The sequence below is a fragment of the Doryrhamphus excisus genome, linkage group LG7, assembly GCF_037039965.1.
Source record: "Doryrhamphus excisus strain RoL-2023G ecotype Guam linkage group LG7, RoL_Dexc_Guam_v1.1, whole genome shotgun sequence".
In the NCBI taxonomy this organism is placed as follows: domain Eukaryota; kingdom Metazoa; phylum Chordata; class Actinopteri; order Syngnathiformes; family Syngnathidae; genus Doryrhamphus; species Doryrhamphus excisus.
The window spans coordinates 9570874-9597134 of NC_136363.1; the positions used below are offsets into that span (position 1 = coordinate 9570874).

At 44.4% G+C, this 26261-nt stretch overlaps 1 protein-coding gene across 1 annotated transcript; it reads right to left on the reverse strand.

Annotated features, from left to right (window-relative positions):
* Nucleotides 1-1093: 1093 nt before the first annotated feature.
* Nucleotides 1094-25907, reverse strand: trim71 (tripartite motif containing 71, E3 ubiquitin protein ligase). The gene is made up of 7 exons (XM_058047213.2): nt 24363-25907; nt 15097-15264; nt 12008-12142; nt 8389-8631; nt 7819-8316; nt 7255-7395; nt 1094-7100 (listed from the first exon to the last, which is right to left on the reverse strand). Exons 1-7 carry the CDS (start codon nt 25089-25091, stop codon nt 6528-6530), a joined length of 2487 nt encoding a protein of 828 aa, XP_057903196.2. The 5' UTR covers nt 25092-25907; the 3' UTR covers nt 1094-6527.
* Nucleotides 25908-26261: the final 354 nt, after the last annotated feature.

Genomic DNA, 26261 nt, shown 5'->3' on the forward strand with positions numbered 1-26261 from the left:
ATGGGCGCACCGTATTTTATGTATTTTGTCCCTTGCATTGAACGGATGATGCACAAAGCGGGGAGCAAGAGGTCAAGGAGCTCCTCCATCGCTCCCATCATGCATCTGTCGCTTTTTATCAATCTGCTCGTTGGCTACATCGGCGTCAGCGTTCAGCTACGTGTGTCTAATAGACTTGTCTGATGCATCGTGATGACAAGGTCAGCCAACACAACATTGGAGGGTTAAAGGGCCACCATGAAGATAGTAGAGATATGATTGGTTGGTTGCCATGACTCCCTGACAGGAAGACGACAGATGTCATGATGGAATTCATCGATAGAGGATCATGTAGAGCATCATAACAACTATGTATCACCACCCTCTTGCACTATAGAGAACTACATAGTTTTTAAACACCCTACTTTTTGTATGATTCATATTTCTTCAAAATTTTGATGTTCTAAAGGGTAAAATACGGTAAACTTAGAGTGGGAAAAACATGACTCTATAGACAAGACAGAAGCAATCAATACTTCTCTTCTATCTGCTCCTCTCCTCCAGAGTAGGAAATGGATCATGTTCTTGTATCTTTTGTGTCATCTATAGAGGCCTACACATCACCACTTCCTTCGTCTGAACCACATAAGCCACCCGCCTGAGGACCAAGGCACACGTCCTACTGTGGTGGTTTTCACCTCCTAGATTAGATTGTCACTTCCTGTTGAGGAAAAAGCAAACAATTAAGTAGAGGACTACAAACATGTATCCAGCAGCCAGTCTGCTTCTGCTAATTAGTTCCTCTGAGAGCTATGCATGTATATATATATATATATATATATATATATATATATATATATATACACACACACACACACAGCATGACATCTGCACACCTCGACACTATCATGATGTATGTAGTTGGCACAATGATGTTTAACATGGCATTCCACTGCTCAATGTAGCAACACTGACATCCAGCGGTAGAGGCTGGGAACTACAACCAAGGTCAATCAGCTCAATCTCTGAGTTAGCATAGTTTGAGGTGGGACACTTAAAAAAAACCTATGTTCCATTTTGAGGATTGTTCCATAAACAACACCAGAGAGACACGTTGAAGTCAAAGAAATACAACTTTATTGAAGTGTAAACAAAAACCAACCAAAACTGCATAGGAAATGTTTAAAGTCTAAAAGAGTACAGCGCGAGCAGCAAGTGGCTAAAAAATATTATAGTCTCCTTTGCCTTATTTAGACTGAAGACGTGACATCTGCACTTCCACTAAGCACAATCTGTGTGTTGAAGAGGGAGAGGCAAACACGCGTACGCATACACACAAACACACACACAGAGGCCCTGATGAGGAAGCGCCAAGCAGCACTCATCTAAACTCAGCCGGCCACAGCCACTCGCGCCGCCTCCTGGACTGTTGAGGGAGTTTTACATTCAGTGGATGTCTGTTTGGACGCACAAACACGACCTCCGCCCCATGCCGCCCGCTGCTGGACCAACACAGACGCTGGTTTATGAGCATGACGCCCAATGCTCGCTAAATATTGCTGGCGTGACGACATTTACACGGAGATACAACAGTGTGTGTTGTGTTGTGTTGTGTCCGGCAGCAGGGTGTTTGAGAGCGAGCATCAACAAGACGCCGCGTGACCCTTTTCTTCACAAAATACATTCTAAAAGAGTCAACGAGCGTCAAGCGGTGTGTCGTATTTGTCAATTTTTTTGTAGATGAAAGCTAACCAAAAGCAGATTTGTCTAAATATGTAAAATGGACACACAAAAAGATCAGACTATCACTGGAATTTAAAGGGGAAGGAGTGGGGAACTACTTTAATTCTAAGGGACACATTAGGACGAGACACCAGCAGGACAGGCCCGCCGACAACTACCTGAGATAACTTTTTTTTTTTTTTCTAAATTTTCACCAACCATATATTTTTTTGTTTTTTTAGAGTATACAATCATTAAAAAGGAGGTCTACGACCTTGCACACATCACCCGGTGCAGCTTGACTTTTTTTTTCCTCTTATAAGCCGCGAGAGGCCAGAAATGAAACACAAGGGTCAAAGGGCCGGTCACATGATCTACAGCAGTCGCCTGACTTCCTGGATTCTTGCAAAGATTTGGAAGTGGACTTCTGCAGCTGCTTTGTGCTGGGAGTGGGGGTGTGGGGTCGGGTGGGGGCTTGTCACATGATAGTGACAGGGTCGGGTTGAGGTCTGACAGGGGTGTCCAAACTGTTTCCACCGAGGGCCGCAAAAAAACTGGTAAGAGGTGGGGGCTATTTTGTGCATCAAAGACCATGCTAAGCTAGCTGAAGAGAAGTACACCTTAGCTTTGTGTTATGGGTGAGAACGTAAATTAGTGTAATATCTTAAGATACTGTGGAGCCCTTATCGACACCCCGCGGAGTAGCAGCTAGCAGCTAGACTAGCCAAAAACCAAACTAATCATTGTTTACTTTGTGACTTGGAACAGAAACCTGCCTGTAATCAACAAGTTCTGTCTATTCGTGCATAATTTTACAGGGATTACTTTTTCATAAGGTATTCTAAGCACTCTGAGCTGTGATTCAGGGGTTGGGCTCCAGGGGGCAGTGCTGTTTGCCTGTGAGTTGGAGGCCAACCAAGTGTGAGTAGCCAAAACTAGCCAAGGTGGCTACATTAGATGTGGAGGACGCATTGCTGTAACACACAGGTGAATACTGCCATGCTATACATTGGAATCTTATTTTGCACTAAACAAGAAATCACTGTGTGCATGTTTTAATGCTGAGTAACTGTAGTTATGTTATGGCTTAGCAAATGTCGACATACAGGGATGTAGTTTCATGGGTCCAAAATTTTATTTTGAGAAAAACGGTGGACCTTGTATGTTGACGTCAACTTAAGCAGGCACTTTGACTGTAATGTTATATTTGCGAGTGTTCTACTGCATCTTTCATAATGAATGAATTGTTGGATACGGACCAATAAAAGAAATCAGCTGCGAGCCGAAAATGGCCCTCTGGCTGCACTTTGGACACCCCCTGCTTTAGGAGCTTCCCTGAGCTCTTCCTGGCCTTTTACGCTGGTTTTTGAAAAGCGGCCTGCGTTGTTTGTAAGGAATTGAGAAGCACGGCCGACTGAACGGGTTGTGCTCTGCTGAGCCTCTCCAGAAAACAAGAACCACAAACGCAAAAGGTGAAAAGGTTAATTCCATCTCGTGCACGCATACTCGTCTTTGGGTAAATATCCTGATACAAACATCCCAAAAAAAGTCAGCTACCCACCACCCATTTCTTCTTTCTTTCATCACCCACCCGAAAATTACGCCAGTATAATAAGGACTTCTTAAAGCATGCAACAAAAACAAATAAAAGCTTTAAAATAATTTTTTTCCTCTTAAAGAGTGAAGACCTAAGGATCTTAAAGATAGAATTCTGCAATCTTTGTTTCCAAAAAAAAAAAAAAAAAAAGGATGCAGTCGTGGATGAACATTTGCAATGGTTAATACTGAAAAACAACCCTACTGGTGTTGCTGTGCCAACATCTCTCATACATCCTCTTTGTCAACGTGTCTGCTTGCACCAGAGTTGATCTGTGCAGAAATATTGGGAACTTGTGCTGAAAAAGTTGAGGTCATTCTTGTGCGTCTTCGCCCCTCGCCCGCCTCCAACCACCCCCCTCCTCCTGCGAGCGCAATCTACCAGTTCAAGATAACATGGGGGCCCAGCCCTTGTAAGTGCATCCCGTCAGAGCTGCAGGATTTATCCTCAGTTGCTCCGATTCAACATTTGTATCTCGGATATCATGGTCCGGTCACGTTTTGTCGTCTACAACAGCGTGGTCCTTGGCACACAACTCTGATCATTTTGGCACTATGCTATCCTCGGAAATATTTGGTGATTCTCTGTGGAGTTTTTTTTTTTCTTAAAAAAAAAAAAATAATAATAAAAAAGGCAACTAACTGTACAGCAAAAAGCTGCTGATGGACCACAACACAAATTTTCAAAACAGTGCCACAATCTTTGGTCCTAGAGCTACAGGACATGCACTGTACTGCAACACACTAGTCAAAAGAATGAGGTATACTTGTGATGTAAAACATCTGATGAGGTATGCCAACGCATGAAAACAAACAAACACACACACACACACACACACACACACACACACACACACAACAAAAAATGAGGTATTCGAAAGTAGTTTGAGGTATATGAATGTTAACAATGTTGAGGTAAACAACCACTGATGATGGTTGAGCATATATATATATAGTATCGCATTGCAGCAACCATTTTTGTTGTGGTATATTTCCTCAAAAGGACAACACTACTTTGGACTAGTCTGTGTACAGCTAAAGAGCTAGCAACACAAGTGAGTTCCAAGGTGATGTGAAACATGAATTCCAAAATGTACTGCAACATTTTAAAGCAGTGCATGATCCCCTCCCTTGGGAAAGTAGACCACAAGGCAGTTTTCCAACATAAGGAGCCCAGAAACAACTCCAAGGAAGGAAGAAAGGTGACTAGCATCCGCCAACTCCACCAGTGATGTCATCATGGATGAGTGGAAGATGATTTCATACCCAAGAAGGTGAGATAATGATGGTGCTCCCACTAAACGTAAGCACTTGTGTTGTCAGCTATTTTAGACTGCTATACAAGCTGTACACTGACATCTTCATTTGATTCGTATTGTCCCTCGAGAAGATGTAAGAAAATGGTTGCTGAAACATTGTACACTGAGAACGTCTGTCCAGGTCATGTGCAGACAGGTCCCCTCCTCAGAGAAGAGAGCGTCAGTGACTCTTTCCACAGTTTTTCTTTGCTAGAACAGTAAGCAGAACATGAATTGTCGAGTGCGTTTAAGTGGGGTACAGATTGAATCCAACGTTTATGGGATACAAGGGTATTTCTGGGTGCTAAGGATTGTTCTACGTAAGAGGGGGGCCATGAGCTGGAGGTTTGTTTAAGGGGCGTATAATGCAATGAGGGTTCTCTTTGGTTCTCTAGGTGGACAGACAAAAGGATCTTTTTTTTTCTTTCAACATGCACAGTCAGGGCAGCACTATCAACACAACTCCACGAGTTATGCCAGCAATGATTATTGAAGAACGTGACTTTTTAAATCGCCAAATTTTTTATATATAGTTAGTCTGTGCAGATATTCTAACTTTGGTTGACTCTAGTAGTTGGTCTATAGACCTCCATCTTTAGAGGATTGGTCTACTAGCGCTGGGCGTGGAGATGCCTCCACAAACCCGAGCGTTAATAATAAATTGGGGGTGGGCGAGGCTTTGTGCTCACATCCTTTCGCAGGACTGGATGTGGCCCATGCGCCCTAAAGGGGTGGCTTTTCAACCACAACATATATCCAAAGGATTGTAAAGTGAGGTGTTATTCTTTTTGTCCTCTGGACTGTCTACTTCTGAGGCTTTTGTCACACAGCATGCCTCAGGGGGGAAGGTGTCATTCAACTCTATGATTAAATCTCTATGTTAAGATCACTAATAGATCCTGATGTTAGTAAACGCGTCCCACAGGCCCTCCCTTTTGGAGGAGACCAAGTGGTCCTTGCATACTAATCTTTGCGTCCTCGTGGTTTAATAGCTGGATCTTTAGGCCACAAAAATCCAGTCAAACGAGGTGCAACGGGGAGGCAAGGACAATAAAACATGTTCTGATGTGATTCATCATCAATAAATGCAACTAATCAGCACCCACTCCGAGGAGTGAGTCAGTAAAGCTAAAAAGGAGGGCCTGAAAGGCGCTCATTTCTTATCAGCCCAACTATAACCTGAGCTATCGATTTTTGTAGCTGGGCCGTCATGACTATGCAAACACTGCAGAGTCTTCAAGGGGTCAAAAAAAAAAAAAAAGCTGTAAATATGAAAAGACAACTGTACTGTACCCTAGCAAAGCCTTCTACTGAGAATGAATCATGCAGCCTCTACAGCGGTCTGAGTATTGTCTCAGCAACAACATTCAGGAGGTTCACTAAACTCACATTAAAAAAAAAGAAAAGAAAAATGCACAGCAAGAATTCCATTAATCCTGTGCAAAAAAAATCATTTTTGTGTCTCTCTTAAATAAAGTATAGAGGTAGACTTTTCTTCTTTGTAAAACTTCACGGACTAATAATAAACCTCTGCTCAGTGACTATGAGTACATTCATAAAGAGCCAAATGAGGTAGGTGTGGAGCAGAGAGGTACAAGGTTTCAAGAAAAGTGAGAAATTCCCTGAGAAGGATACTCGAGGAGAGATTCCAGAAAGAATTAAGAGCAGCTGAGAATGCAAATGGAAGGGAAAAATGGCTCTTTTTTTTGCTATTGATTATCCATTTGTAGAGGTCCCCTTTGAAATACACATACATCAGAATGACAAGATCAGTGTGAGTGGAAACAAACGTCCAATTCCCCTTCATCAACTTGCTCTCAATCCTCTTTCGGCTCTCCTCCTATTGTGTCAGTTTTCTGATTCATTCTCTCGCCTCCATTTCCTTCATAAAACTGCAAAACAGAAGGAGAGAACGTTGTTGTTTTTTTTGTCTTAGAACTTGAGGATCCGATTGTTCCCGAAGTCAACAACCACGATGACTCCGTCTGGCGTCACGGCCACGCCGGAGGGGCGATCCATCTGTCCAAAGCCACTCCCCTGCGTTCCAAATTTGCATAAGAAGTTTCCATTGGGCTCAAAGACTTGCACGCGGTGGTTGCGGGAGTCTGCCACAATGATGCGGTTCTCCTGGTCCACCGCGGCACCCTGCGGCCTCAGAAACTGACCGTTACCGATTCCTTCGGAGCCCAGGAAGCGAGCAGACTGGCAGTCCGGCCGGATGACCAAGAGCCGGTGGTTGTTGAAGTCGGTCACCACCAGGTGGTCCTCGTGGTTGAAGGCCACGCCTCTGGGGGAGTCAAAGTGTTTCCACAGAGCCCCCTCGAAGCCGTACTTGTTGAGGAAAGAACCGTCGGGGGAAAAAAGCTGCACGCGGTGATTCCTGGTGTCGGAGACCAAGATCTTACCCTCAGAGTTGACAGCCACATCCCACGGATAGTTGAACTGCCCGTTCTTGGTCCCCTTTTCCCCAAACTTCAGCAGGAACTGGCCCTCAAAAGTAAACACCTGTCAGGGAAAGCAAATGGCTGTTTATATGCAGGGGAGTGAAAAGCATGAGGAGCTTTGTGTGCGTACATGTTTGGACATTTTTAGAAGTCACTTTTGCTTCGCACATTTGTCACTGTGGTTTAGAAGAAGCCCTGAAAGCACACGCTCATACCTGCACACGGTGATTGTCCTTATCGGCCACAATGATTCGTCTCTGACTGTCACATGCAACCCCGGCTGGCCGGTCAAACTGACCGGGCCGAGAACCCAGAGAACCAAACTTGTGGTGGAATGCGCCACAGGGCTTGAATATCTGAGAAGAAACAAGAAAAACAAGTCATTTATTTATCCACCATGAATATTTCCTTACTGGTACTCAGATTATACACTTGCTCTGCAGCAAATCAATGTTTAGTTTTACCACAATAATCTTGAGACTGTCCAGAGATTTCGGACTGTAGTTACAAAATGTCTACAAGACAGACTCACTGCTACATAAATATTTCTCTTCCCCTCTGGTGTTCATTTGTCAGGCTCTTCAGAAGACCTGTGAGGACCATTTATGTCAAGAAGTAAGCTTTTAAAATACTTCTGCAGCCACAGAGGATCAAGTGACTTCATGCCTCCAGTCTTAAATACTTTTTGACCAAATGTGAGTGAATATAAACACACTGAGGAGTCTTTTGGAGGACCCCCAACCACCCTCCCCAAAACAAGAACAAGGCTGTGTTCATACCTGTATGCGGTTGTTGCTGCGGTCCGCCACCACCACATACCCCTCCTTGTCCACGCTGATTCCCCAAGGGCGACAAAGCTGACCGTCGCCTTCGCCCTCGCACCCGAAGGAGGACACTTGGGAGCCCAGGGAGCCGTAGCTGCGTCCCGATTTCACAAACACCTTGAAGGGGCTGCCCTGGATGTGCTGGTTGCACACCAGCACTGACACCAGGTGCTCCCCCTCACATTTGGCCATGTAGCTGACCGTGTACGAGCCGTTCTGGTGGTCGGTCACCTCAGCGGCGGATAGGGTGTTGTCCGCGACAGACATAACTATCGTGGAGACCATGTCCCCGCCGGATAGACGTGGCTCCCCGTCGTGGTCGTATCCAATCACAGTAAAGGATGCGTGCTTGCCACGAAGCGCACTTTTGAGACCATCGCCATGGGCTTTGGTGACTGGAGCAAAGGCTCCACTGCTGATTAAGCCCATGGATTGGATGGCTATGTATAGAGCCTGTGGGGGATTGGGGAAAACATAAGCATATCCATACCAGCCACAACACTAATATAACATGGGAGATCCTACCTGGTCTGGAGGAGTGAACATGAAGCGGTCGTCCTCCTGCGGTTGCATCAGGCCCCTCAGTGCTTTCAGCTCATGGATCTGGGTGAGCATTCGCTCCCTCGCCAGCAGCACGTCGATGTGGCGTCCCTCGTCCAGCACCTGGCTGACGGCGGCGATGGTGCTGTCCAACTTGGTCAGACTTTGGTGCAGTTTCTCCACCTGCAGGTACAGCGATTTGGCCTTCACCTGACGGATCTTCTCCAACTGTAGGGGGAGAACACCTTAAAGCTTGAGTGTTTTGTGATCAAAAATACATTAAAAACACAGTTGGACTCATGCAGTGTATTAATAACAACAAGTGCGCCTTATTGCCAACCGGAAACTGTATTTAGAGGCAAAATTTTGCTGTAAATTTTCGATGTTAACTGAAAAACACCCTAACCGGGGTGGACACTAACAAGGTGCCAAAAAAGGACTTTATTTTTTAATTGTTCACCCACAGGATGTCAGCAATGTACAGTAAAGTCTCGTTATATCGATATTCTCGGGAGTCGGAAAAAATACCGATATACCCGGGCTATCCATATAGCCGATCCTGCACCGAACTGCATTAAAAGTGGGCAATAATGCACTCGACATTGTTCTATAGTATAGAACAATGTCGAGCAGCTTAAATCAATCTTTGCTTAAGGTTTTCAATACCAAAAAAGAACACGGCGAACGGCTGCTTCCAGTCAACTTTATTTTTCACACTTCCACCACCAGAGCACAGCACACACACCGATTCCCGCACTTCCTGGTTCACAGGTCATGCTCAACCCGCCCCACATAGCTGGCCAAACACATGCCTGCAACAGAAGAACCAACTGCGTTCGTGGTTTCTCTCGTGTGTATAGAATCTATACATACGAGAGAAACCACGAACGATAAAAAGATATCTGAATACAACACAATTAAATACATGTACTTGTACGCTAGTGTCTTCGTTGGAATAGGTGTGTATGCTATGTCAGTTAGTTCTTCTGTTGCAGGCATGTGTTTGGCCAGCTATGTGGGGCGGGTTGAGCATGACCTGTGAACCGGGAAGTGCGGGAGTCGGTGTGTGTGCTGCGCTCTGGTGGTGGAAGTGTGAAAAATAAAGTTGACTGGAAGCAGCCGTTCGCCGTGTTCTTTTTTTGGTATTGAAATCCTTAAGCAAAGATTGATTTAAGCTGCTTTTGTATCGATATAAGCAGACCAAATTGGCTGGCGGGAGATGAAAAGGGCATCGTAGTAACCGGATTATCATAATAACCGGGTATCGTACTAACGGAACTAATTATATCATAAAAGACTAGAAATTTGCCGGGAAATGAAAATAGTATCGTAATAAGTAGTAATTCGTTATAACCGATATCGATATAACGAGACTTTACTGTACATCGTATATCCTATCAGGCCGACTTTCATTCAAGCGTCTCTGTGACAAACTCAATGATACTGGAGAACCTGAGAGCTTCTTACTTACCGTCACCCAAGAAAAAGAGGTGCACACAATAGGCTGACCGCCACTAAGTCCCCCCCTACTCAAAGTCCAAAAGCGGGGGCCTTTGTTATACATTAGCCTACAATTTGCACATGTAAGAGTAGAGTTACATTTTATAATCAAGTGAAGACAAAGCCTGTTGTTTGTGACAGATACCCTGATGAGGAGCATCCACTCTGATAAAAGAAAACATTGATATTCGTCACCGTCACAGCAGTGACTCAGTCGAGTCTAACAGCTCTGCAGCGAGGAAACACAATGACGAGTGACTGTAGCGTCATCCCGGGTTTGTTTTTCCTGACAGCGCGGCTCATCAACACACTGGCTGGCAGGAAGCCCCCGCTGAGCCGACTCGCTCATCTCGAATGATTCATGCTCGGTCTCTGAGCCATCGCGCTGCCATGGTGGGGGAGCAGAAAGAAGCCAATCATGCTGATGAATCCAAGAAGTGTTCAGCATCCGTTAGATTACTGCATGTTTAAGCAGCACTATCACTGATTTCTTAGTATTCGGATGCCCCATATCATTAATTCACATAGTTGTATGTGTCTGTGTAAACCAACTCTCCTGAACCGCTGCACTCAAAAAGGCAAAAATGTGTTAAAATATGCACCCGTACTGTGTTGCATGTGCTATTATTTTTACTGACATGTACACCACACGGTGGCGCTATTGTTAAACCCCATTAGGTGATATTTCTTACACACAAGGTACGCACCATTAGGGTCCTGACATGCATGTGTGTAAAATTTGAGCAAAATTGGTTGCAAAACATGGCCGCCATTAAGCAAAACGCCTTACGGAGCCGCTAACTGTCCATAGGCTATTGCCAAATCTGTACATTGAGGATATTTGTGTATGCTACCATGTTTTCTCAAAACCATGTTTTGACCACAACACATAGGGGGCGCCACACGTCATTTGGAGTGACCGTGGGTGTGCTCATTTTTCCTCACAAGGTTGTAAATCTAAACAAGGAGGCTTCTGTTGGTCTATGGAGGACCCTTGTTCCTAGTCTGAAGTCCAAACAGAAACATCACACGCTCGTTTTTTTTCCAGAATTAACATTCAATAATAGAAAGCAGTAGGCTCTCATCTTGAACACATCAGCACAGTTCTCCTGCAGACTTCTCAGGTTTCACACACACACACACACACACACGTACGCACACAACATGGTTCATGGCATTCCTCTTAGCCCAGACTTCTTGTGAGAAAATCTGAGGATTTACGACAGCAGAGCTCAGCCTGACATCTTTTTCATGGCTAAAAGATAAAATTGAATTAAAAGTGACATTTACAGCCACAGCAAAAACCATCAATACATCCATGTGCTCTAAGCGAGGACCCTAATCCCCGCCGTTGCCCACGACCTTAATGGGTGCGGATGGATGGAGAGAGAATTAAAAATGACAATGTGGTGTGGCGTTATCACAAATCAACTGGATTATGACCGGGCTTGTCAATAACACCATCGAGACATGATGTAATCTAGAATAGAGTTGTGTTATTGTTGTCCATGTAAACACCTTTCATGCAGTTTTCATTGGCCCGACTGGAATTCCTGACGCTCTCACTGACATTCCTCAAAGTTTAGTAAGCAGACAGACGAAAGCGCAGAGCATTGCAAATCTTACTGACAGCTGACCGTAAATATAAAAGTGACGAGAGATAGAAAAAAAATCTACAATTCACTTCAACATGTGTAACAGTCCGTCAAAGAGTTGATTCATTAACAGCGGGAAAACAAAGGAAAGTAAGAGAAAGTGCTATTGTTGACTAATGATTTTGTCAGGCAGGCTGTGAGATGTGTGTTCAGATGTGTGTAGCAGAGTGGCAAAGATTGAAGTGGGACTGCGGGGAAGGGGAAACCTTTTTGTGTTGACCTACAAACACAACGCAGCTGTGGGCAGGTGAGACACAGGTCACTTGTATAATATTACTCAATATGTCCACATTAATATAGATTTTTCACCCCAATTTCCATGCCCACATCAAAGCCATTTCATCAAACACATTTATGAGACAACTTTACCTCCGCCTTTCTCAAGGAGAAAAACACTGCTGCTGATAGAAACAAGCAATTAAAATCAGAAGAAATGTGAAGAGGTTTACCTTCCACAGTAGTTCACACTCTCTCTCTTCTAGCGCTTTCTTGTGTCTGAGGACGAGGGCCTTCACCTCGGTTTGCACAACCTTAGCCTTGATCTCCACCTGCTCTGCCATGGCTTGGACCTTCTCCATGCTCAGCTGGAGGAGGGAGAAACACTGATGTGACCTTACTTGTATTTAAAAAATAAACAGGAAGCCAATCCTGAATTCTCATTTGTGTCGGGATGAGCTGGAACAGAATGACACATTGTAAGCTCTGTCTCCACAGCAGGAGAGCAGCCTGGCCTCTGTTACTGCTCACCAGGGTAAGGATGACCCTCGCAAACAGGATGCAGGGAATTATTCAAGGAAGCATTAAAAAAAAGGTGGTGAACGCCCAGGCATCTGCTGAAATACCTCTCATCGTTTTTATTTTTAACTATTTGGAAGACAAAAGGATCAAGTTAGCACCAATGCCAACTTCCCTGATTATGAATGATTAGAAATATAAGCCACCTGAACAATCTTTTTGTTAAATGTTGCGGTGCAAGGTGATGACGACTGAAGAATTTATTGCTTTCTTTCAACTTCTAAACCTGATATTTGGGCCAATATTTATCTGGCTGCTCCTTTTGGTGTTTGGTGGGAGGTCAGAGGGGTGAGCCAGACCTCACAGGGACAAAAGAGGAGGTGGGATAAGGCTCCTTTTGTGATATCGGCCGCAGGGCTCAAAGGTCAGCTAAACCTTACAGGTCGCGATCTGCAACCTCTGTCTTAGGACGCATATCAGCCACCCCTCCCCACTGCCAGAACAAAGCCCAGCAGTGGGGTATTTTTCTCTTTATTGAGGTGGACATCTACAGGGACAACTAAATTAGGCTTCCTGAGGGAAGGGTATCCAATGATGGTCACCGCTGGTTGTATGGACTGAATTCCCAATTGGAATATGCCCCGCAATTGCACACACTATTTTGTCTACTTTTATGTGACTTCATGTAGTCCGCCTTTCAGTCCTTATTCCCAGCAGAGCACAGATTGCTGCACAAAGAGGGTCAAACTGACCAATCAGGCTGCAGAGGGTCAGCGCTCTGCCCAACCGGGGGGAGTTCACAAGACCAGGGTGAGGGGTCAGGAGAGATAATGGGGGTGGAGTCGGCGGAAATTTCCTACCTCAGGGGAGAGGAGCGTGTGTTGGGTGTTTACATATCTGGCGTCAGCATTTACTCCTGCAGTGACCTCCGACAAAATGGACAAGCAAATACTAAGCAGCAGTGGAGCAACATATTGCCAGATGGCCGGCTGGCTTTCTTAGAGCTCAGCTGCTAGTTTGGCTCCTTGGGGCTTTTCCACAATGCCCCCCACTGCCCCCACCCCCTTCCATGCTGGCCGAGCGTGGTTGGTCTCTGCGGGACCTGGTTTCGGTTTCAAAGTTTGCTGCACGTGGCGAGTGCTCTGACATGGAACGGAGAGGGGACCCCGGTGGCGATGCAGTTTCAGAATTTGGAATGAAGTCCTACTGGTACATGCAAGTGAAGGGTGTCACACGAAGGGCACGCTTAGATAGGGAGAGGTGAGGCATGAGATTTGCTCAGGAAATAGTACGTGCTTGCCTGTCATGTGACCTGAGATAGTGTTTCATGTTTGTACACCAATGTCCTAGCAAGGTCAGAAGTGTGCGAGTGCGTGTAGTAACAGGTTGAGCTGATAAGGAAGCTAGCTTTAAATATCACAGTGCCACCGAATGGAAAACGTTGCCAATGACTGCTTACTTTCAAATTAAGTGCCCGCCCATCAAAACAGCCGCACATTTGATTTTATAACCTCCGCCAAGGAGGCCATGTCCTGTAGGACCACTTAATAGCAGGATTTTTCAAAATGGCCGAAATTGATACATTTCTGAGTCACATTGGGCTAAAGGCTATTTATCCTTCCTGTGCTGTGGGTTGTTTCAGACATAAATGTTGAAAGGTTTTTATAATTCCACTCTACATCTGTGATTTTCAACAACTGTGCCGCGGCACACAAGTGTGCCGTGAGAAATCGTCAGGTGTGCCGTGAGGAATTATTCAATATCACTTTTTTCATTAACATGTATTAATAATTTTCTGCAAATATTATGTCATTGTCGCGTGTCATTGGTGTAAAGACTGGCAGAGCAATGTAATATTCGTCCGTGTGGCAACACGTAGCTGATTGCCTCGTTCCTCTAATAGACTTAGCGATGCTCGTGAGATGTAGTGGTGACATTTTGAAACATTGTTGGTTAAATTAGTATGCGGATCAAAAGGATTTGCTGTGGCGAGTCCGTAATCAGGAAAAAGCTGAAAGAAGCAAATAATGTTGGTTATTGGTGTGCAACAAAATTTTTCCAAAAATAATAACATAATAAAATAATAAAAAATAATAATAAAAAACGTGCCGTGGCTCAAAAAAGGTTGGACTGACAATAAAATTTTAGTAATCTGCTCTTTTGCAGCATTTAAGTACTTTCTTTACGCCGGTATGTTTCTCTCTGTATTATGCGGCCCCCTGTCTACGCTACAATTACCTAATGAAGAGAAGCAGTAAGTGTCGGTGAAGCGCGAGCGTGAGTAAAAGGGGTGGGGGTACATGTGAACGAGGGGTGGGCAAAGTATTCCACTTCTTTCAAAAGAGCAGGGGATTTTTTTCTTCCTTCTCTTGAAATCCTTTAAATACCTCATCTACCCTCCCCCATTCGCCTCTCCACGCACACTCCCCTTTGACCTTCATCCCTACCCCCGCCGGACCTCACCCTGTGCGACCCCACCCTCTTTTAAGACCAGCTGCACAACTTTTACGCAGTAAAAAAAAAAAGAAGCCTGGGACTGGTCACTTGTGCACAGATTCATGTTGATGTATTAACAGCAGTGTCTTTGCGAGGCTGATTGAGGAATTGGAGGGGGTTTGACCTTCATGTGGGATTGTTTAATTGCTTTGCAGCACTTAAATCAGTTTGTTAAACCCGTTTGTTACAAGACGATTCACTTTTCATGCCCTGTCCAGTGCTATTTCATACATCATGCACCATGAAATGACTCCCTGGACACGTCACTATTCGCACCACATGCAACTTTCCTGCTTGTCCATCTCACCTGCACGGCCTGTCGTCCTTTCTGTGCGTCTGCCAGCAGCTGGATGGTGACGGACCTGCAGTCCTGTACGGCATCCTGGAGGTAAACGAAGGTATGGCCCATGTGACGACCCATGCTGCACTCCCTGCAGATGGGCACGGAGCAGCTCTCGCAGAAGAACAGAAAAACCTGGTGAGGTGGGGTGAAGGGGAGTTTTAAATCACAATTTCTTAAAAAGGAAAACTGCACTTCATTTACAATCCTTATGTGAGACATGAACACATGTGTTTCTCTTTCCTAAAGATATAAAAACAGCTAAAAAGACATTGTTATGCTGAAGAACTACTTAACTGGTGTGACACCTTGCCACACTACACCAGCTAGCTACTAAACAGGGTAATGACTAGCTTCTCCACACACACACGATTAAAAGGGTGTGCGACAAGATCTTGCCAGATTAAAACACAAGATTTCTTGTGGGTCCGAGGCCTGGGAGGATAATGAATTAATTAATGACACAATGAATGAATGAATGAATAATATACTGCCACGTGCATGCGTGTGTGTTGTCCACTGTGCGGCCCGATTATAAACCTTCTATAACCCTTCATATCTTTTCCAAAGCGCTTGAGCAACCCATGTTGTTGGTGGCATGACAAATGTCACGCAATATCAACAGATCTATATGTGCATCAGCTTGAGCGTAGTAGTCATCACCTCAATATACGCCTAATCAATGAGAAAGGGCCGTGAATGACAAATCTGAAGTCATCCATATGCAGGACTGACCTGGGGGGCTCATAAAAAAAAACTCAACAGCAGATGGATGAAAGGTAATCCAAACTTAATCAATAATCATAGCAAACGTCATACTTTTTCTCAGGTGAATATGCCCATATTGTTTGACTTAAAAATGCCAAAGCAGTACATTTCATTAAAAAAGTGGTCATGTCCCTTGAGAAAATGCCATTTAACCTTTTCTTGCCAAATCCTACGTTATGCTTCGAAGCTCATGTCTGAATGCTGATTGGTTGTAATGAAAGGCTAATTAAGCATGCGTTGACCATCATATCCCAAAGAGACGCAAAATCAATGTGCTCCAATAGCAGAAGCTCTGAGTGGATGGGGAGGGGCCTGCAATCAATCCATCAATAACAGCCCCCCCCGCCCCCCGGGAGCTGCATAATCTAATGAGACACACACTTTTATCTACTTCCTCCTTCTTGCTACCTTTTTTGTTGTGCTTTTCTTTCTGCTGCAGTTTGTGCCCCAGCTCCATCACTCAAAAAGTCTCTACTTTTCCCAACCCACCCTCCTCCCCTACATCTCCAAAATTCCAAAGGGTCACCACACACAAAAGAAAGGAATGCAGGAGGTGGGTGTGGAAAGCGGACGCAGGAGCAAGCTCAATGGTGGCGAGTTGAACACACGGATGATCAAATTTATTAAAATTAATTCAAACTATTTTGGAATTCCATTAATGTTTTTTTGCTTTGACAATGTAAATATTCTCTGATTTCAGCCTCTGAAATATGATTTCATGAAAGCAGACCTATTATCTTTGTGTTTGAGGCAAAACAAGATATTCACACACATCAGCTTTGACTGATGTTTTATGTATTATATACTGAGCATTTATTTATTGACAGGTTTTACTCTTGCATTGATTTATTCTTAGAACTCTGCATTTACTTACTTTATTTGATCTTTTCAATCTGTAAATGTGCAATTACGGATTCCTTATTATTTTTTCCCCTAATAGAAAATGGTTAAGTTAAACAATGAATGAACAAACCATAAACATTTAGTCTGCATGTTTGAAATGAAGTAAACCATTACAATTTCACATTATTTGATTAGATGAAAGACAAACCGGATTTCTTCTGCAAGAAGTGAACAGTTCAAGGGTCCTGCAGGTAAAGAACCCCATCATGCACGCAAGTTTCCACATTACATAATATGCAGGGCTCTTGGAACTCTGCTCAATACTATTGACACACACAGGATACACTGGCTATTCCCACAAGGTATTCAAGAGCGTCTTTGTCGTTATCTGCTGCTCTCTCCAAACAGTCATTAGCTATCTCAAATTATCCTGCTTTAATTTAACATACAATATTCATATGCTGGTATAACTTGGAGCAGTAGGCTCTGACTGGAAAGCAGCCTCATATAACATCACATTTGCATGGTGTTTTTCTGCTACAGGATGGGGGGCTGGCCCCAACATGCCGCCACCACCACACGCTATTTCACTCTCGGCAGAAGGCCTCAGCCACATGGGGGGAGGTTGGGGTCGCTAGTGAGTTATTGGATTTCATTAGTGTGCCGGATGTTACGCTCTCGTTCCCTCTCTGACCATTAATCTCTCACGTTACCAATTTACACTAAGACACACCCACATGTAAGGACACTAAAACCTCACTAAGGGTTGGGGACAATTTAATAATACATTCGTATTTTTTTTTCCTCATTCTGACATTTTACATTTGTATCAATCGAATCTGAAGTATTTTTAGGTTCAAAACTAAATTTTGCATCTTTAGCGGCAACAAATGATGCATACTAAAACATTCTTAATTATGGTCATCAGCATGGAAGTGTGTGGCACCACATAACAAAAATAAATAAATAAATATATATATATATATACACACACACACACACACACACACACACACACACACATTTTCCACCCAACGTATGACGTATGACCCGATGGTGAATCACGGCGCCTTTAACGACGCCTCTTGGCTGCCTCGCTTTCCGCTCTCCCACCCACCCTGCAGGCACTGGGAACTGGGGAAGAGGGCACGAACCCAACCAGCCAGTAATATCTCTCCAAGCAAGCACAGGCAAGTCGAGGGGGAGGGGCGTGCAGGCCCTGCAGTAATGTCACACCACGCTGCCAGAAAAACTGGGCCTGCTTGGAGAACCGGACTTTCAGAGAGCGAAACCATTATTTTACCCGGCGGGATGGGATGTTTTATCTTGAGCAAACGCTATTTTCCAAATGTTTTCCAAAATTACTTTTGGTGCATTGCCGGGTTGTATGCCGGGAAAATGTATTTGTCATGCTTAGGCCATAACATGCTTAGGCCATTTGTTATTTCCATAACAAATTTTGCTGGACGATAATTGTCCCAGAAATTATTGCCAATAAATGATAATATTATCAACATAATATTGAGACCATTTTCATTTCATTAATGTTATGTTAGATTCCATCTTTAACCTGCAAAATGTAATTTATGAAGGCCGGCAAAATTATTAACTTTGTTTTGATTAATGGTGCAGGAAATATTGGAAAATATTGGAAATATTTTTTTAGTAAGTAGTAAATTATACTGTAACTTGCAAAACAACAATACATGGTAGCTTTTCTCAAAACCGTTTAATTATATTGCATAGCTAAAATCAATCAGATAGTAGCAACTAAAACAAATATATATGTTGTTACATTTATGCATAACATAATAACCATCAGCAGAAATTCTATTATACGATTCAATACATTATTTTAATATAAAAACGTGTCCTTTTGACTAGAGGGTGTAACGGTTGTACTTTTGCCATACTCATAACTGGGCCCTAGGCTTTTTTGGGTTAAATTGTTAAACATTTTGTTCCGTGTGTAAACAGACAGACGAAGACTAGAACATTGAGTTGAGGTAAAGAGGCACACCAACACATTACAAAAGAAACATTCCCAGAGGCTCATGTCAAATGTATTTTGGCAGCTGGAGACAAACAAAATTAAGAACTTCCTGTTCTGAAGGCAAACCTGTAGACACCCAGTCTGGTTTTAACGCCCCAAAAATTTGCCCACAGGCAGAAACTGGTGAGGTAAAATTAACTAGTCCACAGGTTGAATAAAAAAAAAATTATATAGTTATACTGAAATCATTACGATCATGAAATGTGCATTTTATATTCAGCATTAGTAATAAATGGGAAGCAATACAACCATTATTATTATTCTATTACCCTATTAATGGGGAGTAATTAAGTATTACAATAATACAAGCTTACAAGAATACAGATTATGACTTCACTGTAAAATAATTTTTTGCTAAAATAGAGGAAAGCGGCTCAAGTCTTTGGCTTTTGTTGCATTTTGGGGGTACTTTACATGTACTTGTATAAGCTGTACCTAATTCTGCCAAAAAGCGACAGGACTCATTCGGCCTCATACCCCCCCCCCCATCACATGCTCACACAGTTGTCCCATTCCCTCTTTCTCTTTCTTCGCCCTCATTCCTATCTGCTTCCCTCTCCCCCTAGCTGGGGCCGCCGCCCTCTCGTGGCCACCTCCTGTTGGCCCGTTGCCATCAACACAAGGCACATTCAGACATGCCTGTCGATGTTTTGAAACCCTGCCAGATACGAGGTTGCTGGAGGAGGGGGGCGGTGGCTCTAAGGCGGCCTTTCCATTGGACGGGCCACAGAGCGGAGAAGGAAAACAAACCTCCGTCAGCTGGCCTCCTTAGCCTGCCAGCACGCGACTGACTGCAGCGTGCAACATACAGTGGGGCAAAGGAGGGCGGGGGGATGCGGTGTGAGTATACTGTGGAGGCCAATGGAGGAGGAGCACGGGGTTGTGGATCCAGATGTGGATACGTTATAAACATAAACACATGCACACAGCAGGTGCACGCCGCTAGCTTGTCATAGTAAAGTGTGTGACCGCAACAGGAAGTGCTCTCGCCCTCAATATCCACTGTATGTAACCATGGCTGTGTCTCTGTATGCGCACTTCCACACATATGCACATTTTGAGTGCATAAGTGCATTCACACTTTGTCAGTTAGGCCAATCCAAATATTGATAGTGTCAATACTAAAGCACTAGTATCGGTATCAGATGGATGCTAGTGTAAAGAAGTATTTTTCAGTTTATTTCCCATAAATTTTGGTTTTATTGTATTCATATTGTTACAATGCTGATATTGCTATACAGTCATCCCTTGCCAATTCACAGTTCAAAAAGATCTCAGACGTAATAAATTAATTACACAATGAATTAACTCCATGTATTACCATGTGCGTCTTTTTTCCTCGTTCATTCACTGTGCATTAATTTTCAGGCACAAAGACAGTTCCACACTTTTAAGCCAAATGTGTTGACAACACAGTCTCAGTCCAACGATGGCCTCTTTATTAAAAACCCCATTCATGCCCCAACTGCTAAGTGCTGGATGTTCAGCATTTGGAGGGAGTCCACCGAAATCGTGATAAACACCCTCAAATTCTGTCTATTAAATTTATAAGGGCCAAAGCTCTCACATCAAAAGCCAGGACACACACGCTCACGCCCGGCTACATGAAACACGCTCAGGTCGCACAGGAAACAAGGCAACGCCGCCTAATTACTGACCACATGTTCCGCATTAGAACCCTGGAAGTTACAACTTCATAATCTCCAACTCTGCTGGGCTTTTTGTGCACTCACACATTAAAAAAAAGTCCTATTCACAGGGTAACTACTTGCAGATGGCAGAGGTTATTGGGAAAGAAAATGCCACCGCCGCCACACACTCACAGCAGCACATCCAGGCGTGATGAAACCAAATATCGGCAGCTGACAAAGGGGCTGTTTATACAAGATTGTTTTTAAGTTAAAATGGATAAAAAAACAGTCTTGTTTTGGCTGCTCAGTTACAGGACAACAGCGTTTTTGAGAGCCTGAAAGTAAAATAAATCGCTGGTGTGAAGCAAAAAAAAAGTGCACTTTTTGCTAAATAGTTCTCAGACTTTCTTGCAGTCATGTGAAAATATTTGCACACCCCATGGGGCATCCATGTCACTTGAGGCACCTTCACATGGAACACATGGAAAACATGGAACAGATAATTTAATTTTGAATTTAATTTTCATCATACCAGTGGTTCTCAACTGGTTTGGCTGCGGCAATGACAAGCGGCAAGTCAAGCTGCAGACATTTTTCAACTAAAGCGTCTTAATATCTTACGTTGCGGCCATCTCTGCAACAATTACACAGCTGAAGAATTACATCCCGCTCGCTTCCTGCTCAGGAACAACACACTATTATCCCCGATTTCTAATTATTATTGTTGAATTTGTGCACACAAGGTTAAACTAGACAAAAGGTGGAATAAAGCAGACAAAATACTCCACATGAAAGAGAGCAAAAGAGGCGGCAAAAACTTCCTCTTGCATTGGATCGGAATATGCACGGAAAATTACACAAAAGTGCCAACGGCTTTACCCACTCTGGTTTGACAGAATTAAGACTCGATATACTTGTCACACCTGTGCCTAATGAGGCTATCTGGCGTGTTTGTGGGAGGTAATGAATAAGCACAGCCGGCGCATTGTCATGGTGACGAGCGTTTAATCTATGGCAAAGGAGCGACAGAGGGATTATCATATCATTAGCTGCTTCTCCGATGGAGCGCCGCGTGGATTTGGGCGTCGGAGGGCGACATCGCAGCAAGCCCAGGGCACTCCTTTGGTGTAATCCCATTTTCCATTTCAATTTACACACACACACACACACACGTAAGCAAAGGACTCGCTTGGCCTGCTGTCACCACAAATGAGCAACAGCACATTTGAACCGTGCAGCCACTCTTTTTACGACTTATTTTGACATTGGTTTTAATAATCATCAGAAAAGTAACCCACAAAAACATGTTTTATTATTACATTCTGTACACACTAAAAAAAACTATGATCTTTTGTGGCCATGCACTTGTTTTATTATTGGCCAACAACACAGTCTAGAAATTTAAATAAACAACAAAAACATATATAGAAATTATATATATATAATATGCTGTACATATATATTAAATATGTGGCACTCTGTGAAAATTCTTTTAAAGCCTATGGTTAACATTACTTCGATTCTTTTCTTTAATGCTAATAGTTTTTTGTATGGGGGATGGGGTCAAACACACAAATAAAGCTCAACTTCAAAGCCCGGTCCCTATGTAAATAACTGATTGTCCCTTGAATAAGCGAATACATAGGAAAAATATATTTTGGCATTCATAGCCCGGAAAATGTGCAAAGCAACCGTTAAAAAAAGAACTATTTTGCAGTGACCCATTTTGGTACACACATCAAAGAGGGGCATCCACCCCCCCAAAGAGGCCCTTGCATTCATAAGACAGGCGGAACAATAGTGTTGGAAATAGTAGTTTGTAGCTCTTTGTGAAACAATGCGAGCATTGAGGCTAGCGTGCCAAGAGACGATAATGAAAGAATGGCTGCAAAACTCGCACTTCACCCGCAAACTGGAGACCAGTGATATCACAGCATGACTGCCGTCACCACCAAATAGCAAAGAGACAGCGTCAGAATGCTATGATGGATGTGGAGCTGTGTGACGGACACACAATGCTGCTCGCAGGTAGGAAGAAAGACTGACCTTCTCTTGTGTCATTCCCTCCCCCAGGGACCACAGTGTGCGAGGGAGGCATGACTGGGAAAAAGAAGCTCTTACCGGAAAACCAAGCCCACCTATTTACCAGTATCTGCAACTAAGGGTGGGGGGAGGGTGGTGCAAGCAGGGGAGCGTGGCTGCAAAGCTAAATTGGTCTCACCGGTGTATTGGAAACTGCAGATGAATCAATAACAAATAATGGATTTGTAGTATGGAAACGATGTCGCCATGTGTTGCTATTGGCCAGTCAGAAAAGCAAAATGGCTGCCTCCTAGCTGAAGTGTATTTAAATAATTTACAGTTCGGATAATGGCTCACAAGCTTTTTACACCTCAGACCACTTGGCAAATATTTAGCTTAGCGAGTACCACTGTTTTTGCTACATCCGCTTACCATCCATCCCCATTTGGCTTCAAATGTGTGGCTTGTCCTCACTGGTGTGAGCAGAGCATTTATATACATTTATATTTGTACAATTATGTCACATATGTAAAATAAAGGCTGAGTGGTTAGCGCGCAGGCCACACAGCTAGGAGACTGGAGTTCGATTCCACGCTCGGCCATCTCTGTGTGGAGTTTGCATGTTCTCCCCGTGCATGCGTGGGTTTTCTCCGGGTACTCCGGTTTCCTCCCACATTCCAAAAACATGCTAGTTTAATTGGTGACTCCAAATTGTCCATAGGTATGAATGTGAGTGTGAATGGTTGTTTGTCTATATGTGCCCTGTGATTGGCTGGCCACCAGTCAGCTGGAATAGGCCCCAGCACCCCCTCGACCCTCGTGAGGTTAAGTGGTAGAAAATCAATGATTAAATGTAAAATAAAATGTGCCCCCATGCGCAAAAAAAGCTAACATTGTGTCCATAAATTTTACCCCACAGTTCGGATTGACTTGACTTTTCTTATACTAAGAGGCAGTCCACATGGAAACATTTTCAGTTCAAAATGGCTAAGTATTTTATTCACATGGAACCAGAGTGGGACAATCTAAAAACGGCATCTTGTTGTTGCTGTGCTTTCTGAAAACGACAATGTCACCGCCCCATTGCTGTCAGGTTACCTGAATGGCGTGACTTTCTTTTTTTTTTTGACTTTGTTATATATTATAGTTTTTACGCTACCTAATTTTGCTCAAAGAGCAATTTATTCTTTGCAATCTATTACATATCTTAGTCTTCAATATGTCAAAATTTTTTTGGTCGAACATGCCATAAACGGCCCCCAAACTGCCCATAAATCATTGACTATTTGTCTAATGACTATAAAACTTTGAGGATATTACTCGAGTGCTCGCATGTCTCCCAAAGTATTTTGAGCACATCCCATACGGAGCACCAAAAATTTCATGTTACAGTAAAAAAAAAAAAAGAGCATGTTTCTATTCTACTGTAATTGTATTTATATTTTTATGTACTACTATACGGCGCCTGTGTACCACCAGTGGTCCACCGTGTTTGGAGACTGGAGACTCCCAATATGAACCACACAGCCTAATGTTATTCATTCAGACCATATGGCTCAACCAAGATGGTTTCCTGCCATTGCAGCCAACTCCACGCATGGATCACATGATCAAACAAATAACCCCCCCCCCCAACTCTCAACTTGCCAACAGAGAAATTGGAGGTTGGGATGAGTCAAGTAATCATGCAAGCATGTGTTCTGTAACTTCTAGGGGCCCAACTTCTGCTCTGAATGGGTGGTGTGTTACAGATTAGGCCAACTCTGCATGTGTGTGTGTGTGTGTGTGTCCAGCTAAGAGCCACTTTGTCTCGGGGGAACGAGGTGAAGAACCACTCAGCTTCCTTTGAACTTGCAGCCATATGGTGCAGGGTATGCTATATGATATTACTACACCGTGTGTGGGTGTTAGCTCACCTCATTGTCATGGTGTTGGCAGAAGCTCATGCGATCCTGGAAGAGGGACAGCAGTGCAAAGTTGTTCTGCAGGGACTGAGCGAGGGAGACCGGCAAGCCCGACTGGCTGGGGTTGCTGTTGACACGACTCAAGTGCAGGTTCTCCCCGAGCCTCTCGATGAAGTGATCCTTGGTCAGCCTCACCCGTTGATGTGCACGTACACAGTTGTCACACAAGTACTCCTGGCAGTCCAGGCAGTGGGAGGTAGCCAGGTTCTCCTCATCGCAGGAGCTGCACTGAGGCTCTCCCATGAGGTGTGGGTGCAGGAGGCCTCCATGGGTATGATGGAAGCCAGAGGAGCCCAAGCCGACACGGTGGAGGTTGTGGTGGCCATTCTTGTTCTGGATCTGCTCCTCTGTGCTCACCACCACGTCCAACAGGTTGCTGAAGAGGAAGTTGGAGGAAGGCAGCGAGTCCACACCGGCCTCCGAGATGGACACCTTCTGGTCACAAGTGGGACACCGCAACTTGAGTGGGTCCCCGGGGCAGCGCTGGCCCTCTAGGCACTGCCTGCAGAAGGTGTGGAGGCAGGGCAGGACGTGAAGCCTCCTGCTGGTCTGGCTGGAGGAGGAGGAGGTGTGCGAGGAGGATGAAGAGGTGGACGAGCTGGAGGAAATGGGAGCAGAGGAGCCGCACAACTCCTTGCAGAGGGGGCACGTCTGCAGGTCCGAGTCTGGGAAGGAGGCCATCTGCAGCGTCACAAGGCTCAGTTTGCAGTTGAGTAACACATTTGAGGACACGTCCAGCTGATTTGCAGAGTGGGAGAAAGCTGTTGCTTGAGGTAGACTCTCTCTACACTTGAGGTAGAGTACAGATATTTGTCCGTCTTACATAACTCCTGATTGGATGTAAAACAATGAGGTAGTAACTATCAGGTGGCAGTAAGGCGTTCTCGATCAATCAATCAATCCCTGACACCATTGGACCAAAAAAGGAGGCAATCATGGCTCATAAAAAATACAAATCTGGCGTCAAGGTAGAGGGAGGTCGGTCTCTTCTCCTCCCCCCACCATCACCACAGAGCAGGAAAAGAGCTGAATGTTGCTCGATGCCTTCAGGTTAGTTTTCGCCCCAGTGGTTCACCATCGGTGCCAGGGTTCAGCTGGGCGAACCTCGGACTCCAACGGTGGTCAATAATTCATGAAAAGCCACAAGCGAGGAGCGGGCATGGCGTGGAAAAACAAATATACAATCTCTTATATATGAGCGTTTGTGGTTCAATTCACCCCGTCGGTCCACCTTGTCGAGAGGCCGCCCCCAGCGCCCCTTCCGTCCCCACTCGGCTGGGTCGCTCTCGGCGTGGAGGAATTTCACGCAGGCTGCTCCTCCGAAGGCATGGGACGCGGAGAAACAACTCGGTCTGTGTCGTCCTGCGTCACCTACTCGGTGGTGCCCGTGGTTGTTTCCTCTCCGGGAAAGAACCGTCAACACAGGTAAGACGATAAGAGCTCCCACGGGCGTGAGTAGCCCTCACTCCCGCTCCTAGAGCAGCTCCAGTCCGACTGAGTGGGGGGACGGGGAGATGGACTCACTTCCGCTGCAGAGGCTGGGAGGGGAAGGGGAAGTTAAGCGCATGCGTACAACAGTCGCTAGCTTAAATTGTTTTCAATGAAAACCAAAAAGCTGTGTCCATTTTTGCCACAGTTAAATGTATTATTTGATCATGTAAAATAAAACAACACATTATAAACGAAGGTGGTGTGTTATATTTGATATACAGCTCCCCTAACGTAGTCATATCCCAACAGCACATCAAGCTAATATGATTGATGTTAATCACATTGTAGCATACATACGGGGAATTAGGACCCCTTAGGTATCTAAAGTGTGTCAGGGGCCATTTGTAGCCCTCGCAGCCC

Excerpts from the sequence above, each read along its gene's own strand:
- trim71 (XM_058047213.2), bottom strand. The coding sequence starts at position 25,091 with ATGGCCTCCTTCCCAGACTCGGACCTGCAGACGTGCCCCCTCTGCAAG. Across the intron at positions 8,632-12,007 it reads AGTGTGAACTACTGTGGAAG|TTGGAGAAGATCCGTCAGGT; the intron begins GTAAACCTCTTC and ends CTCCCCCTACAG. Across the intron at positions 7,396-7,818 it reads GCAGCAACAACCGCATACAG|ATATTCAAGCCCTGTGGCGC; the intron begins GTATGAACACAG and ends GTTTCTTCTCAG.